Source organism: Chelonoidis abingdonii, chromosome 2 (assembly GCF_003597395.2).
Source record: "Chelonoidis abingdonii isolate Lonesome George chromosome 2, CheloAbing_2.0, whole genome shotgun sequence".
Taxonomy (NCBI): domain Eukaryota; kingdom Metazoa; phylum Chordata; order Testudines; family Testudinidae; genus Chelonoidis; species Chelonoidis abingdonii.
This window is the reverse complement of record NC_133770.1, coordinates 55,845,090-55,862,601: the sequence shown is the minus strand read 5'-3', so window position 1 is coordinate 55,862,601 and position 17,512 is coordinate 55,845,090. Positions and strand designations below refer to the sequence as shown.

Sequence of the window (17,512 nt, the reverse complement as noted above, 5' to 3'; positions counted from 1 at the left end):
GTCTTGCTTATAATACTCCTGCAGATACATCCCAGAATTATGTTTGGGGTTTTTTGCAACAGTGTTACACTGTTGACATGTTTAGCTTGTGATCCACCATAACCCCCAGATCCCTTTCTACAGTAATTCCTTCCTTTGCAGTAATTTCCCATTTTGTATGTGTGCATTGATTGTTCCTTCCTAAGTGGAGTACTTTGCATTTGTTCTTATTGAATTCCATCTTATTTACTTCAGACCATTTCTCTGGTTTGTCCAGATCATTTTAAATTTCAATCCTGTCCTCCAAAGCACTCGCAATCTTTCCTATCTCTATATTATCCACAAACTTTATAAGTGTATTCTCTGTGTCATAAACAGATAGTTAATGGTTAATGCCTCTTTTATCTGTAAAGGGTTAAGAAGTTCACCTAGCCTAGCTGACACCTGACCAGAGGAACCAATGGGGGGAACAAGATATTTGAAAAGGAAGGAGGGAAGTTTTCCTTTGTTGAGAGTTTCAGTTTCAGCCGGATTGAAAAAGATCAAGGAATCAGCCTCTTATCAGAGTAGCAAGTTTTAGAAAGGGATAAATAGATTTGTTTATTTTCTTTGTAACTTGTCTTGGTACCATTTTGGAATTATCAAAATTGGGTATTGGGGTATTTTTTTGTGTAACTAAATTTGTGCCCAGGGGAACATCCTCTGTGTTTTAATCTGTTAGTCTCGTGAAGGAAGATAGCTGCTAATGCTAAATCTCTCCCAAGGATTTTCTGTTGCCTTTCTTTCTTTAATATAAAAAGCCATTTTTTATCCTCTAATACTGATTGATTTTTCTTGTTTTTTTAGATCCAAGGGGGGTTGATCTGGATCCACCAAGGAGTTTGGATGGGAGAAAGGGAGGAGGATAGGTTAATTCTCCTTGTTTTAAGATCCAAGGGGTTTGGATCTGTGTTCACCAGGAAATTGGTGAAGTCCCTCAAGACTACCCAGGGAAAAAGGTGGTACTTGAGGGTGGTGGCGGCGATATCAGATCTAAGCTAGTAATTAAGCTTAGAAGTGTCCATGCAGGTCCCCACATCTGTACCCTAAAGTTCAGAGTGGGGAAGGAACCTTGACACTATGTCATTATCTAAGTCATTTATAAACACATTGAACAGAACCAATCCCTGTGGAACCCCACTTGATATGCCCTTCCAGCTTGACTGAATCACTCATAACTAGTCTCTTGAAATGGTTTTCCCACCAGCTAGGCACCCATCTTATAGTAACTCCCTCAAAGCAATATTTCCCTCACTTGTTTATGAGACGATCACACGAGACAGTATCAAAAGCCTTACTAAATTCAATCTATACCACATCTACCACTTCCCCACTATCCACAAGGCTTGTTACTCTGTGAGTGAAAGCTAATAGGTTTGTATAACATGATTTGTTCTTGATTAATCCATGTTGACTGTTGCCTGTCATCTTATTATTGTCTAGGTGTTTGCAAATTGATTGCTTGATTATTTTCTCCATTATCTTTCCGGGTACAGAAGTTCAGCTGGCTGGTCTGTAATTCCCCGGGTTGTCATTATTTCCCTTTTCATAGATTGACACTATATTTGCCCTCTTCCAGTCTTCTGGAATCTCTCCTGTCTTCCATGAGTTTTTGAAGATAATCACTAATGTCTCAGATATCTTCTAGGTCAGCTCCTTGAGTATTCTACGATGTATTTCATCAGGCCTTTCAACTTAAAGACATCTATTCTTTCCTTGTTTTAGCCTCAGATCCTACGTCATTTTCACTTGTGTTCACTATGTTAGATGTCTCATCTCTATTAATCTTTCTGGTGAAAACTGAAAGAAAAACGTAATTTTGCACTCTCACCATTTCCACATTTTCTGTTGTTGTCTTCTCCCCTCATTGAGTAATAGGCCTACTCTGTTGTTGGTCTTCCTCTTCCTTCTCCTGTATTTGTGGAATGTTTTCTTGTTACCCTCTAGCTAGTTTAATCTCGCTTTGTGCCTTGGCCTTTCTAATTTTGTCCCTATATGTTTGTGCTATTTTTTTATATTAATGCTTCCTAATTTGACATAGTTTTCATTCTTTGTGGGATTTTTTTTTTTGAGTTTCAGATCATTGAAGAGATTTCTCCTGGTTGAACCAGGGTGGTCTTTTGCCCTACTTCCTCTCTTTCCTACACAGTGGGATAGTTTGCTCTTGTTCCCATAATAATGTCTCTGAAAAACTGCCAACTCTTTCAAATTGTTTTTCCGTTAGACTTGCTTCCCATGGGATCTTACCTACCAAATCCCTGAGTTTGCTAAAGTCTGCCTTCTTGTAATCCATTATTTTTATTCTGCTGTTTTCTCTCATAGCATTCCTTAGAATTATGAATGCTATCATTTCAAGATCACTTTTACCTAAGCTGCCTTCCACTTTCAAATTCTCAACCAGTCCTCCCTATTTGTCTAAATCAAATTTAGAACAGCCTCTCCCCTAGACACTCAAAGTCTGAATCCTATTAAGCTGATAATTGCAGTGATATCAGAGGAAAAGCAAGGTGTTCCTTGTGTAACTAATATGCAACCACACCACTTCACTTCTTCCATCACCCAGGATGGTCTCCTACCAAGGCAGGGTGTTGTTTTTTTCAGCCTGTGGAGATGTGCAGTTAAAGCAGATCCAGAGAAGGGCCCATTATTCTGTACTTAAACCATGAATGATTAAATGTATGCTTAAATCATGGCTTCTTCTGCTGTGGTCTAATCTTGATGGGAAAGGACACTCCTTTCCTTGTTTAGGATGAGGAGGTTAGGTGGGTTTGATAGCACTAAATAGAGCTGAACATGATGATAATAACATTATCTCAGGTTTTCCACATAGTTACTGGCATATCACTGCATTTTAATCTTGAACTGCAACATCTCTGCCATCGCAAGCTGGAGCTGAAATCTCCAACTGTACCGAATTCTTTGGTGATTATGTAATGTGGATAAATATCAACTGGAAACTAGGACAAGATCTCCAAACTCATTTTCACTAGTTCCCTGGACTGGATATAAACAGTGGTCTCCAGAGGGGTATAACTAGTGAATTTAACCTTGTTTTCCACTTATAACCTTCCTCTCCTCACCAAAATGCTATTTAACATAGTCTCCACGATGGCAAATCTCAAACTAAAAACAGGTTATTCATTATTCCCAGCAGATTAAGATACTGTATGATGTATGATATATGATCTAATCATTTGAACATTGCCCTCATGTATATTTCATTTTCTGTTCATGATCTATGCTGTATGTTTTTTCATTACTATTTAATAACTTGAATAAGGGGTAAGGAAGGGTTTAAAAGGACACATATTCCGATATGTATTTAATCTGAATCTCAAATATATTTATAATTTATTTCTTTCCACTGTATGAACATATGCACTGCTTTGTTGTTCTAGGAGGCATTCAGTGCCCAAACAGTAGTGCACTTCAAGAAGCACGCAGCTGTAATGAACACCCTTGCACTGTGTACCACTGGCAGACTGGGCCCTGGGGCCAGTGTATAGAAGATGTCTCTGTGTCCACTTTCAACTCATCTACCAGTTGGAATGGGGAGGCCACCTGTGCTGTTGGGATGCAAACAAGAAAAATCATTTGTGTGAGGGTCAACGTGGGACAAGTGGGACCAAAAAAGTAAAGATCTTTGAACTATTCTTTATTAAGTTAATTATTATTATTATTTTGCTTTTTTAAGATGCAGATAATCAGTATGGACTTATTTGCAAAGGGAAATAATTCAACTGATGGTCATGTCTGCTCTGATGAGTAAATAATGTTTAAAAAGCACAAAATCTAAAATGCTAGCAGAACCGTAGAGCAAAGAGTAGGTGATTGCAATGGGAAAGCTTCACTACAATGGACTCTGCTGACCGCTCCATTTCAGAATTGTTAATCAGAGACACCGACTCCAAGCATCTTGGTCCAATCCATCTTCTCAGCCAGGAATTACCCTGTGCCGTCTGTGGGGTCTTGGCAGGGCCGGCACTTCCATTAGGTAACCCTAGGCGGTTGCCTAGGATGCCAGGATTCAAGGGGGTGGCATTTTGTGTGCTCCCCATGGGGCGTATGGGAGCTTCCGGTTCCTCTCCTGTCGCATCGCCGAAGAAGGACCTTCTGCTGACGTGCCACGGAAAACAGCGGCAGGCAATTGAGCAGCTCAATGACTACCGCTGTCGCCTGCAGCATTTCGGCGGAGGGTCTGTCTTCAGCGTCGCGATGGGAGTGGAACCGGAAGTTCCTGCGCACCTGTGGGGGGTGCACAAAATGCCACCCCCCAATTCTGCCTACAGTGCCAGAAACTCTGGCGCTGCTCCTGGGCCTTGGGGAGGCATTGTTTCACCTCATGTCACTCCTTAGCACTGATTGCTATATATGGCAGTCAAGACTTTTGAGGGAGCGGGAAGGTAGATCACACATTTCACTACTGGAGAGGGGTTCAGGATTGAAAGCCATTTAGTTGCTATGTTACTGCCCCTGAGGGGCTGGTAGTGATTTGCCCCTCAAGATCCAAGTACTATTCTGCAGCTGTAGATCTTTGTTTACATAGCTCTACTAGACTTCTCACCATGGAACCAGGAAGGGCCAGGATAGAGATCTTAGTTTGTATATGTGTTAGGTGTTTTTTACATAACCAAGAATTTAAGGGTCTATGTGGCCCAGTAGTTTAATTGCCCAGTTTGGTGTAAGACCATGGTTCGAAAACAAATTAACTGTGAGTGAAATGAGTTTGATGGTATCTCACACAATCACCGTACAGTTTGTCACTCTCTAGTATGGTCAATGTATCCTGGTCAGGAGAGGTCCAGAGATGGAATTGCTGGTGTTTTGCAGGACAAGAACAAAGTGGCTTAGCAGAGCTCTTTAAGAAAGTTTAAACAGCTGCTCTTGCACTGCACCTTTGCCCAATGCCATCAATGTCTTGCTTTCATCACCCTGGCACTCATTTTAAATTCACTTTAAAAGGAAGAGTGGAGGAGGAAAACTCATATACTTGATAGTTAGCACATCACATTTTAAAATGTGTACACATGCAACCACATTAAAATGCTGTTAATAGGCATTCCATGCAGTGTTAGTGAGCAACCATTTTACATTTTAAAAAAATCATTCTACAGTGAGTTTTCCTTTGATTTTTAAATCAGCCATTAGAGTGCTTGCCTTTGATTTGACCTTAACATTTTGAAAACAGGACTATTGTATCTTGTCATAGACAAATCCTGTGAAATGAGAACAAAAAGGCATTGGTTATCTTTCAAATTGTCATGTTAAATTCATTAAATCATTTTTAAATAGTATACATTCGACATGAAAATGTAAATAGGAACCTCATTTTAAACTTTCCTTAATAAAACGGATTACTGTGATATGATAAAATCAATATTATTGGCCTTATCTACCTTACAAGTAACAAACGTCAGCTCATATCACTTCTGTTTCATTTCACGTTGAATAAGGGTTGGAAAAGAAAATCAATAGCCTGCTTTAAGCTACATATACCAAATAGAAACATTAATAAACATAGAAGTAGCTTTTTAATTGAACCAATTGCCTCATCAAAAGGCCTCTGAGTAAGGGCGGGAACCTGCAGTCTTCATGAAAGATGAAGCCCTCAATTAGTCAAATTGCATATAATCTTGATTTTGTCAATGTAAATGTTGTGGTGTCTGTATACACATCTTTATGTAAAAAAAAAAAGTCATTAGGAAGTCAGTATTTGCCAAACATTATCGAACAGTTACCAAAGATATCTCCTATTTAACAACAGGAAAAACTCTGAAAACGTAAGAAATGTATTTGGGCATAAGTTTTTGTGGGCTAAAACCCACTTCATCGGATGCATGCAGTGAAAAATACATTATGAAGATATATATACACAGAGATTATGAAAAAATGAGTGTTGCCATACCAACTACAACAAGAATAATCAATTAAGGTGGGCTATTATCAGCAGGAGAAAAAAACTTTTGTAGTGATAATCAGGATGGCCCATTTCCAACAGTTGACAAGAAGGTGAGAGTAACAGTAGAGGGGAAAATTAGCATGGGGAAATAGTTTTATTTTGTGTAATGACCCATCCACTCCCAGTCTTTATTCAAGCCTAATTTAATGGTGTCCAGTTTGCAAATTAGTTCTAATTCAGCAGTTTCTCATTGGAGTCTGTTTTTGAAGTTTTTTTGTTGGAGTATTGCGACTAGTCTCTAAATTTGTTAGTCTCTAAGATGCCACAAGTACTCCTTATTCTTTTTGCTGATACAGACTAACACAGCTACAACTCTGAAATCTGAAAACGTAGTCACTGTGTGGTAACTGTTGTCAAATACTCATTATAACTGGTAACTGTATTTGTTTACGCACGCACGCACACGCTCACTCGCTCTCTGATTCTCCAGTCTGCTGAGGCTACTTTGTGCCATGTAAGTGACACAAAATGAACTTGAAAGGGTCAGAATAGTTGGCGAGAGTTCCCCTTTTAGAGAAGAAATTTCTGCCAGTTGAAAGCTAGCGGAGGTGCTTCAATCACCCCCACCACCTCTGGTGTAAGAGGAGGGAGAGGACGTGTCAAGAGTCTTCTGTGGGCAGGAGGTGGTGGCATGTCCTGTTGCAGCCCATATAGTAATAATGGAAGACAGAACAGGTTCCCTGCTACTCTTACATCCATCGGGGCTGGGTACCTGAGAATCAGGAAGGTGCAGCCAGCTTCCTGCAGCTGCCACTCCAGTTCATCCAAGCATAGTTTGGCCATAGTGGAAATCAGGGTCATAATATGTAATGTCTTTGCATAAATAAACACTAGCACATAATGCACAAGATCCTTTCCATGACAAAATAAATACAGGAAACAATCCTGCATTCGTAGGGGAGAAAACTGGATGATCTAAATAGCCTTTTCTGAATCAAGTGGCTGTGTTCCTTAATTCATATCAAATTCGTATTGTTTTATGAATGCATATAGCCAATTTGAATTGCCCAGATGTCTAAAATCCTAGAGAACCATAATATGCATGAATGCAGATTAGTTATTGATATATATTGTGAAGAACTGTGCTAAATGTGGTCTGGTCTATACGAAAATGTTTTGCAAACATAGCAAAAAAATCACTCTACTGTAAATGCAGTTCTACCAGCAAAAAAATAAAAATAAAAAAAAATGCTTTTGCCATCACAGCATCTTTTGTTTGGGGAACTGGTTCTTTAAAGAGTTCTTTAAATCAGTATAGCTATTAGGATTTCACTGAACAAAATAAGCTATCCTGGTTTAAAGAGCTCTTTTGTGGGTATAAGCTGTGTCTCCACTAGAAGGGAGTGCCAGTATAACTATCTTGAAGACCCTTTCTGGTGTAGACAAGGCCTAAAAATAAGCAACATCTAAACTGCTGGATTTAAATAACCATCCTAAGAAGTCTCTTTATATCATTTTTCTTAAGCTCTTCAGAAGTACAGATAACAAAGACTTCTTGCCCTAGTTTTTCCACCATCTCTCAATGATTGTTCTGTCTTGTGTGGATCAAGATTACTTGCATCTCAACTGCCGGGCATGTTTTCCTGCAAAGGGCAACTGGAATCCTTATCCTTAAACTGAAAAGCAGTGCGGGAGGCGGGGAAGGGTTATAATATAACTCCCATTAAATGTATTCATACACTTAGCACCTTGTGCAACATTTGAAAATATAGAGGATAGCATTTAAATGGTTTAAAAAAAAAATCCAGTCATTGCTCAGTCATGGGCAGTGCTGATCAGCTGCAGGTGCTCAGCAACACTCAGGAGTTAACATGGTCATAGAATGATCATTCATTTTATAATGTTCCTTTTTTTTCTAGATGTCCTGAAAGCCTTCGACCAGAAACAGTGAGGCCTTGTTTGCTTCCTTGTAGGAAAGACTGTATTGTGACTCCATACAGTGACTGGACATTGTGTTCTTCCCCATGTCAAGAAGGTAATAGAATTCACTGTTTATTAGAGGACAGATTATTGAAAAATAAACCATACACTTAGTTAATTACTATGTAGGCTTCTTCTGACAGATTGGTATTGGCAAAGTTTTTTCTCTTAGATGGTGCACTTGTATTTCAGAGAGAGGCCACTGTGACATAGCAGTTGCTATGGTGAATGATTATTTTTATTGAATATTAAAACAACATACAGTAATTGCACGAAACCTTCTAGAACCCATTATAACACTGTCCTTACAGCTGCCTGTTTCCAGTGGACTGTGTGCAGACACTCTTAAATTTTTTTTATTACTTAATTATGTATATTTTGTAATAGCTTTTTTCTCCACTCTGCCTACTTTTGTATTGCAAACTCTTTGTTGGATTTGACATTTTACAAATAGCTCATTAGTCACATAGACATGAATACTCTTAACACCAATGAAGATTGTAATGCAGTTGTACAACTAGAAAAACATTTTAAATGCAGTCAGATTTGCCCTTGCATACTGCTCCGTTTGACTTCACTGGAAAACCTGAGCAAGTATCCTAGGGCAAAATTTGGTTCTGTGCTTGTTTTAACAAATGTGTATGATTGTAATAGGCCCAACAAAGATTAAAAGTCTCTATCATGTTAGTCCTAAAGTCTAACAGAAGTCGTTCTCTTTCATTTTTGTCCATTCGCTTTTATACTACCTTCAGAATCATAAGAAAATAAACCACAAAAAAAACCAACATTACAATTAATATTAAGGTTCTGAATTAAATGCCCACTGCAAAGTCTTTTTAATGCACTTGTCACAGCTTTTAAAAGAAGTTACACAGCTAGATGTATTTGAATTTTTATTGCTTTGAAATCATCATTACAGCAGAAGCATTGAAAAAATTACCATTGCCCCGATATTTCTGCCTTATCACTTTTTCTCTTTTAAGCTTAACAGGAGATATTCTTCTAATATGCACTATTATAGGCATAGTCAATAATGTAATTCCATGTTCATGTGTGTTAATTCCCTCGTGGAACATGGTGATTACTCATTGTCACGTATTATATAAAGAAATGAGACTGTTGCATCAAATAAACACCCTTTAAACATCAAAGTCAATTCTCCATGTTTTACAAAGGACGCAAAGTCACTTTTGCAGTAATTCCAATTAGTTATTGAAGCATACAACAACTAATAAAGAATTAGGGAGATTAAATATATAACCTTAAAAATGTGATAGCTGTGACCACTGAATTTGATAGTACACAGTGTTGGGTATGCTACTTAAAACTTGGAATGAATTATTTCATAACTACCATAATATTACTATGAAACCCTAGAATCACTTCTATTATACTATAATTTCAGAGCAATATTATAATTTTCTCATTGAGATGCTTCTGCGGAGTCTGGCAAGGGTGCAAAACTGTCTTGTTTTATTTTCTTTTAAAAAAGGTTCTTAATAGCTTGAGTGTATCCTCAGGAACATGTACTGCAAATTGAAACACACTGACTATAAACAAAATAATACGGAGGGGCAAATCAGATAGTAAATGGATTAGTGGAATGAATATCATTTCTACTCAGTAGCCAAATGTTATCTCAATATCTTTGCAACAATGTTCAGTTTACAATAGTCACCTGTTCCTGCTGCTTCTGTCAGCAGCATCTCTGGGAGTCTCTTCTGCTTTGTGCCTTGGGACAGATCCTGGCTCTTGCTCTGGCTACTTTACTGACTACCTGAGAATTCCTCCTGTTTTGAAGAATACCGAGGTGGCATAGTCTGGTGTAGTAGTTCTTGCATTGTTCACCTCTCAGCCACTGATGTTGGAGCGTTGCCTATGAGCCCTGGCTGCCCAGATGCTGCAGTGACCTTTTGGAATCTATTCCCAGCCCACTCAGCATGGCTTGGAGCAACACTAATGCCCTAAATGAAGCTCTTATTTGCAGTTTAGGACCAGATTGCCACGATTATCCATACTAGGTTTTTAAGGCTATTTTTTTACAAAAATATCTATTTTTAACTTAAAACTTCTAGATTGTGGTAGCTTTAAAAGCAAATCAATACTATGGGCTGTGGAATGACTACGGAGTTATGGTTCCACTCAATTTTTTTTTTTTTGCCCAGAGCTTGGACTTTTTGAATATGACCACAATCTAATTTTTACTGAAATAATTTACTATTTATCATCAATACTAAATGTCTATAATAATGAAAAATGTGTGACCAGTAAATTAAGTCATAGCAGGGAAATAAAACTTCACATTTAAACATGGTGCATGTTCTTGAGGAAGGTAGTCGATTGTAGGGTAATCTGAGTCCCATATGGGAAACACAGATGTAGTTAAAATAAATCTTGGATAAAGACTAATGTATAAATTAAATCTGCCACACATCTCCTGAGTGTGGAGATAAGAGTAAAAGAATTAGATTTTGTTATTGGGCTCTTTAGGGAATGGAGCTTTATTATTCACTGCATTATGTACATTTCTGCTTATATGTCTTAATTTTAAGGATAAAATCTATGAAGCCATACAGCATAGTAGCATATCAGACCCATCTAGCATATCACTCAATCATACAGTGTATGTATTGATATTGTTATTGACAGAAATGCTTTCTGTACAATGCTTTTTTTTCACCCTTTGGCTGAGATCAAGTGTAATATTAGGTTAATATCATTAATTTTCTGTTACGGGCAAAATAACTTAGTCTTGTACGGCAACGGAATCAATTATGTAATATACTACAGTCCCAGTATAATCCTAATTCTAGAAATCTGTATGTGAGGGGGGAAATAAACACATGTTGTACTCTTGGTAGGGGATGTCACAGTAAAGCAACAGTCTCGCCATCGAGTCATCCTCCAGCTCCCTGCAAATGGTGGCCGTGACTGCCCAGACACGTTATATGAGGAAAAGGAATGTGAGGCTCCTCCTGTGTGCTATACTTACAGGTAACCCAAATAAATTATAATAAATTATTCATGTCTTTTCAGCTCTCACCTCCTGTAAATTGCAAAAGAAAATAGGGTACAGAGCCAAATCAGGCCTGGTAAAAGCAGATGCAATTCCATTGATTCAGATGGAGTAACAGCCATTTACATGAGGCTGGTATTTGGCCAATTGTGTTAACATTCTGTTGGATTTACATCTGGATTCCAGCCAGAGTTCCAGTGTTTTGCTTCTAATTATACATATTTGACCTCTGTAGATATAAATGTCATACACATCACAACATCAACTCTTTGGTGGTTAACTTTCAGATGTTTGAATAATCTCTTAGCAAGTTTTTGGGAGCACTGTATGAGAGCAGTCAAATGTAAAAGCTTTCTTTCTAAATGTTCTAAAAATGCTTCGTAAATTAAATACTTGTAGTATTGCTGAAATGCAGTCATCTCCTATATTGGAGGATGACAACCTCTGAGAAGAAAGGACATTTTGCCACAGCTCAGGAAGGTATGCACACAAGTGGCTTTAAGCTATCCTTGCATCCAATCCAATCCAACCCCAAAACTATCCATCAACTATCCAACAATCCATCTTCTCATAGATTAGAGCAGGGATCGGCAACTTCTGGCATGCGGCTTGCCCAGATAAGCATTCTGGCAGGCTGGGTTGGTTTGTTTACCTGCCGCGTCCGCAGGTTCAGCCGATCACAGTTCCTACTGGCCGCAGTTCACCGTTCTAGGTCAACAGAGGCAGCGGGAAGCGGCTGCCAGCGCATCCCTCAGCCCGCACCGCTTCCTGCCACCCCCATTGGCCTGGACCGGCAAACCGGCCAGTGGGAGCGGCGAACCATGGCCAGTGGGAGCCACAATCAGCCAAATCTGTGGACGCGGCAGGTAAACAAACCGGCTCGCACCACCAGGGTGCTTACCCTGGCGAGCCTCATGCCAAAGGTTGCCGATCCCTGGGTTAGAACATCCTCATGACTGCTGTAATCTTCACCAGAGGACCCAAAAGACCATACCAGCAGGAAAGGATTACCAGGATATAAGGATAACCTGACTCAAGTCCCACATGTTTGGGCTATAAGTATGACTCCATGGGAACCACTATAGTGGCTCTGTGCCATCTAAGGATTCCCCTAGGTGAGCGCATTCTGAAGTAGAAGGTGAAGCCACATTAGGAGCTGTTGAAGCAGCACAAAGCAGTCCAGGTGTGGGCCCAATGTTTAGACCTTTCCAGTAATGGGAAACTAGTTGAATTTAATTGACAGTACTATATAAATAAAAGTTTTAATGGAAAGACATGGTTGCTTCAGAAAGTAATATCCTGTTTCTTCCCTGGTAGCAAAGAACACCTGTTGTTTCTCCTAAATGCTACCAGTCTGTCGTAATGATCCTGATAAACGTCCTTTCCTTTGGCAACGATAGATTGGAAAACAAATGGAGGTTATTAATGTATTGCCTTGATCCTGTGTCAGAGAATTATCACTTCCGATCCATTAGGAGATTACAACATATCTAATTGAATGGTATATGAGGATATGATTATAGTGCTTGAAGCTACCAAAATGCAGCACTCCAAATATAATTTTAAAACATTCCTTTGCAGTATCAGCTTAATCATTTTATCCCTTAAACTTGGCTGTTGCTCAGCTATTTAACACCTTCAAAACCAAGTGATTTCCTGGAGTTTCATCTGAGCCACTGGTGTATGCAGGATGCTATGTGCTGGAGAACACAGGGTTTCTAGCAGTGGTAGGCAGGGCAGCTTAACTTTCTTGGAAGGGACTAGTGTTAAACACCCTTCCCTCTACTCCCTCTAGCACCCTTCTTCTCTGGCCTGAGCACATAGTATGACACACACACAGACAGCTTCCTACTCCTTCCTCAGTTCAGGGAACAGCACAAGGAAGGCAGGTTACACTGAAAGCTGAGGTTAAAGGAAGAGAGGATCTCACACGAAACCACACCTTGATGGATCACTGTAGTACCACAGCTGATGGCCACGGCACGTGGGTGATATGAATTATGTATGCATTTTATTTTATTTTTTCACTTGACTCAATTCAGTTGAGATTACAGCAGGATGAGAACAGCAATCCTGCATAGTTTTGCTGTATTCAAGGCCCTGTATACTCTGGGGCAATCTACACCTGTCTTCTACAGTATTATAGTGGACATTTTGTAGCAGCTTCAGAACTTTTTTAAAATAGATGTTTATAACTGAATTAAATATGCAATGAATAATATGAATAATCCAATCCATACAGTATTTATTTATTTTATCTTCTAGAAATTCCTCATCCCTGTTGTTTATTTTGATTAAATTATATTTTCCCCACTGTTAACAGCCTGGTCCCATGTCCCACTATAAAGTCACTGATCTGTTGGAAGTGATCCCAGTTTCTGGGTCCCATGTGCTTCCAAGCCAACAAGATCTGGCGGGAGTCTAATCCACTGTTTCCAGATCTGGGACTATACACTCCCTGGCTCAAATCTCTTGTGTGGGCATCCTTCTTTGGGATGTGGGATGTTACTGCCCAGCCATCCTAGACCTGGAAATCAGTGTCTGAGACCTTCTGAGCCACATCCCAAGTCACTTACATGCCCTCAGCGCTCCACCTAGTCTGAGGGCACTCTGAACTTTTAGTTTTACCCCTTCTGGAATAATATGGTGGGAAAGCAAGGAACACGGATTTAGCAAAGGGATTTCTTAACTCCAGAACCTTTATTCTTAAAGCACTCAAGTGTCATAGATCTTTTAAAACAAAACAAAAATCCTCTGATACTCCCTCCACTGGTCTGACTTCACTCTTTTGCTGATGTTTCAGGCTAGCCAGAGTCCCTCCTGCTCTCACCCTACTGCACAATGTTCTCCCTCACCTGCACACACAGATCAGAACCCCTCTTTTAAGTAGAGTCTCTCCTCTTTGTCATGCTCTTAACTTGGGACACTCCAGCCTTCTCCCCACAAGTCATGCCTAGTCCATTTATAAGGAAAACTATTGTTCCATGGGAATGGGTCAGTTGTTAAAAGTCATTCAAAGTTGATGGTTCCATATGGCTGTCTAGATGGCTTCTCAATGAGAATCCTTCAGTGAGATGTCAAGCACTTGTCCCAGGGCAGTTGTCTGTAATGCAGTGCAACAGGTTGCTTTTGGCACGGTCAGGCTTATGCAATCAGTGTCCAACATTTCCACACACAAAACAAGACAGGATTCATAATTTAACTCAGACATAACTCACTCCATCACAGCCACGTTTTCAGTATGCAGTAGGCTTTGGTTGACTAATTTTAAAATGTCCTCAACATATAAACACAGTGAAGGGGCCCTTTCATTAAATGGATAATTGTACACAAATCCAGTCACTTGTTTATTATGAAAAAGATAAAATATGCTTGGAGTCATAGTAATCAAAATCAGATTATAAAGAAAGTGTTTAAACATATTAGTACTGCAAAATTTGAGGTGAAATGTCAAAGTAGTATACAAGGTACAGATACACAAATCCCGACAACAGAATTATTACAGCTGTTATATTCATTATTTATTTGTTGAAAACCAGTAGAGTGCTTGGTATTTTAAAATACATGAAAGAAGACAATGGTCCTGTTCCATCATCATACTGAAAATCCAAAAAGATTGAGCACCACCCAGATCCATCTCTACCTAGGGCCTTAAGGTGGTCTGCCAGGATATTCCGTTTTTGTGCATCACTGGCAACCCTATCTCACTATCAAAGCTTTTGGCAACACTGTATTGCTGGCAATGTAGTGACATTCCTTAGTAAACACGGTCAGGAGTTGATTGGTTTTCCATCCTAATAATTTGTCTGTTTCAAGAAAACTGAACCAGTGGTGATGGAGACGGTTTCTGGGTTCGGCTTTGATTATCCTAATTTCTTATCTTGTCCTGCCACTTAATATAGAGCAGCTGATGAAGATGAGAATCAAAATTGCCAATTTGTTGCTCTTTAGCACCTGCAACTCCTGCTAAGTTAATAGGAGCTATAAAGCAGAGCACAGCAAAAAAAATGATGATAAAAAAGAGAACTCAACATGCTTCATGCCATTGTTAACTTTTGTTGTGGATAATCTGTGATCGGCTAATAATAAGTAATCATTTGTTGTTTCTGGAGTAATCGGGCATATTTTCCTCACTTACGTTTTAACAGATATCATTTAGATGTATTATTTCTAATTTATCCTTTTCCTTGTTGCAGGTGGAAGACCCACAAATGGCGCAGATGCCAACTGGTACCATGGTATGTTCGCCAGGACAGCCCAGGTGCCCATGAGACATGTGGTCCTGGACTACAAGCAAGAGGTGAGAGACTTTATTTCTGTCCTTTATTTCCTAAGAGTCAATGGCTAAATTGGTGGGGAGGGAGAAGTAGTTGTACCTCTCCCACATTAAAGGTTATCATTGCAACCATAAAGACTAGAGACTTAATGTTTTATTAAAACAAATGAAAGCCATCAGGGGAAATTACTAGATTACCAGCCTGGCAGGAGTTATATATTTGTTCATAAAATATCTGTTTAAAGTATTTATTTAAATATTGTTGCAGTGTGTGACTAAGGTTAATGCTGCTCCTTGTTCAACTATTCTCACCTTTTTTCTTTTGCCAAGAAACATAAGAATCTAAAATTTATTCTCATTATCTGGGCCAAGTTTTCAAACATGGGTGTAGTAAACTATATTTAGAAAAGCCTATATTATATAGAAAAGCCTATATTTTTAGACTTATAAATAGTTAGATGCTTACATACTTACCTTCTCTACAGTGAAAATGCTGAGTTGCTTATACATATATGGTGTTTTGCGTGTATGCACACATTTTTGGGGCATGCCCATTATGCATAGATCTGAGAATCTGACTTCTATACATTTTCCATATGATAGCAAATAATTTTAGTAGCCAAAAGCCGGGTTTCAGTGTCACCTGTTTTACTGATAATTTTTTGTGATAAAATATTCATCTAAATGTGACTGCATTGCATAGATTAAGAGATATTTTTGAGGAGTATTAAATGAAATCAGTGTGAAAATTGTAGTTGCAATTCCCACTTACTGTATTGTGATAATGGAATTGTTCTGAATGACCAATGAACCCTAAACTTCAAGATATTTTTCTCCCAGACTCATAGACTTTAAGGCCAGAAGGGACCATCATGATAATCTAGTCTGACTTCCTGCACATTGCAGGATATTTTTCTGTTGTTTCTTTAATGGAAACTCTGATCCAGTGTAACAGTATTGACTCAGTAGAATGCAGAAGAGCTTCCTGAGCAAGGGATGTTGCTGGCAGCATAAGTGAGGTGTTCTGGTTATTAGCTTACATGCAATGTCAAAGCAGGTTATGATATTCTTTTAGGTTTTCTGTAGAGTAAATCTTTACTTACTAGCTTCCACAGACGATTCTAAAGATCTTACAAAAATGAAATTAAGGTATACCATGAAATGAATCTTGAATGTATTGCCTGCTAGTACAAAAATCTTCTGACGGTGTGTAATTCTCATGATAGACCACTAGCCCAATCTATTTCTGGACCCTGCAGCTTCTTGAGGAAACAATCAGATTATGCACCTAGAAAATAAGATTTCTCTCTTTGATGGCAGCAATTCAGGATAGTACAAAATGTTGCCTCCTCATTTGTATTGTCATGGTAGAAATAGCATCTAAATTTGCAGGATAGTTACAACTTTTGTCTCGTCATCAGTACTGTAGCCTGAAGCACACCCTAAATTATTGTAGCGCACAGATTTTCTATATTCAATGCGCCATGGAAGTTTTGCTGAGCTCTCCTTATATAGTGCCCTGTAACTCCATTTACATACTGTATATACACATACACAAACAGTAATACTTAGTTTTGGAAATGCTGTGAACACATTTTTCAAACTTGGCATAACTGTGTTTCCCTGAAACACCACACTGAGCTAGCAGGTTTTGAATTGTCTGAGGAAAGTTAGGTGGGTTCTCCAGACTTAGTTAAGTCAGAAGCTTGTTACCCTGGCCAGATATGAGTGGTTCTCTGGAGAGCGAGAGAAGACCTGGGGTGTGGGAGAACAGCAGTGCTTAATTTGCAATGAAAGAAGTGCCAGGGATCGAGCAATTTTTTTTTTTACATTTGTAACTGATGCAGCAAGCTTAGAAATGCCGGAGCTATGAATTGCCAAGCCTAGAGGTGCCAGGGCTCAGCCCTGACAAGCCCTTGCACAAATTAAGCACGGAGAACAGTCTTGAGTTAGGAATCCTAGGAGTAGCCAAGCCTGAGGAGAAGGCTTGAACTACAGTATATTAATGGAGCCAAACTCCAGAAAAGGGATGAAGTTTCATTCTCCATAGTGTGCAAACTTAGCTTCAGAGCAGATTGGGAAAGATAATGACTCATTTTTGAGATGGGGGCCCAGTTCCCTCTCTGGACTCTCAGATGGGAACCCTGGAACTGTCTGTGTGCTGATATGACTGCCCAAATATGGGAATTGAGTGTCCAGTTTAGGCAGTGGAAATTATGGCTGCTTAGCACATCTGACAGTCAGGCCTGAACCCAGTGTTGGCTTCTCTCTTTTAGGTAAATGACAAAACTGTGCATAGGATGGGACCGTATGTATGCAAGTC

General features: G+C 39.2%; 1 protein-coding gene across 1 annotated transcript in view; it reads left to right on the top strand.

The window, feature by feature from the left end:
* Window positions 1–17,512, top strand: part of THSD7A (thrombospondin type 1 domain containing 7A) — a 553,675-nt gene that overhangs the window by 426,930 nt on the left and 109,233 nt on the right. Inside the window, exons 10-13 of the mRNA XM_075062383.1 lie at window positions 3,417–3,651; window positions 7,837–7,952; window positions 10,759–10,891; window positions 15,110–15,213. Of these exons, the coding sequence (XP_074918484.1) occupies window positions 3,417–3,651; window positions 7,837–7,952; window positions 10,759–10,891; window positions 15,110–15,213 (588 nt within the window). The remainder of the gene's footprint in view (window positions 1–3,416; window positions 3,652–7,836; window positions 7,953–10,758; window positions 10,892–15,109; window positions 15,214–17,512) is intronic.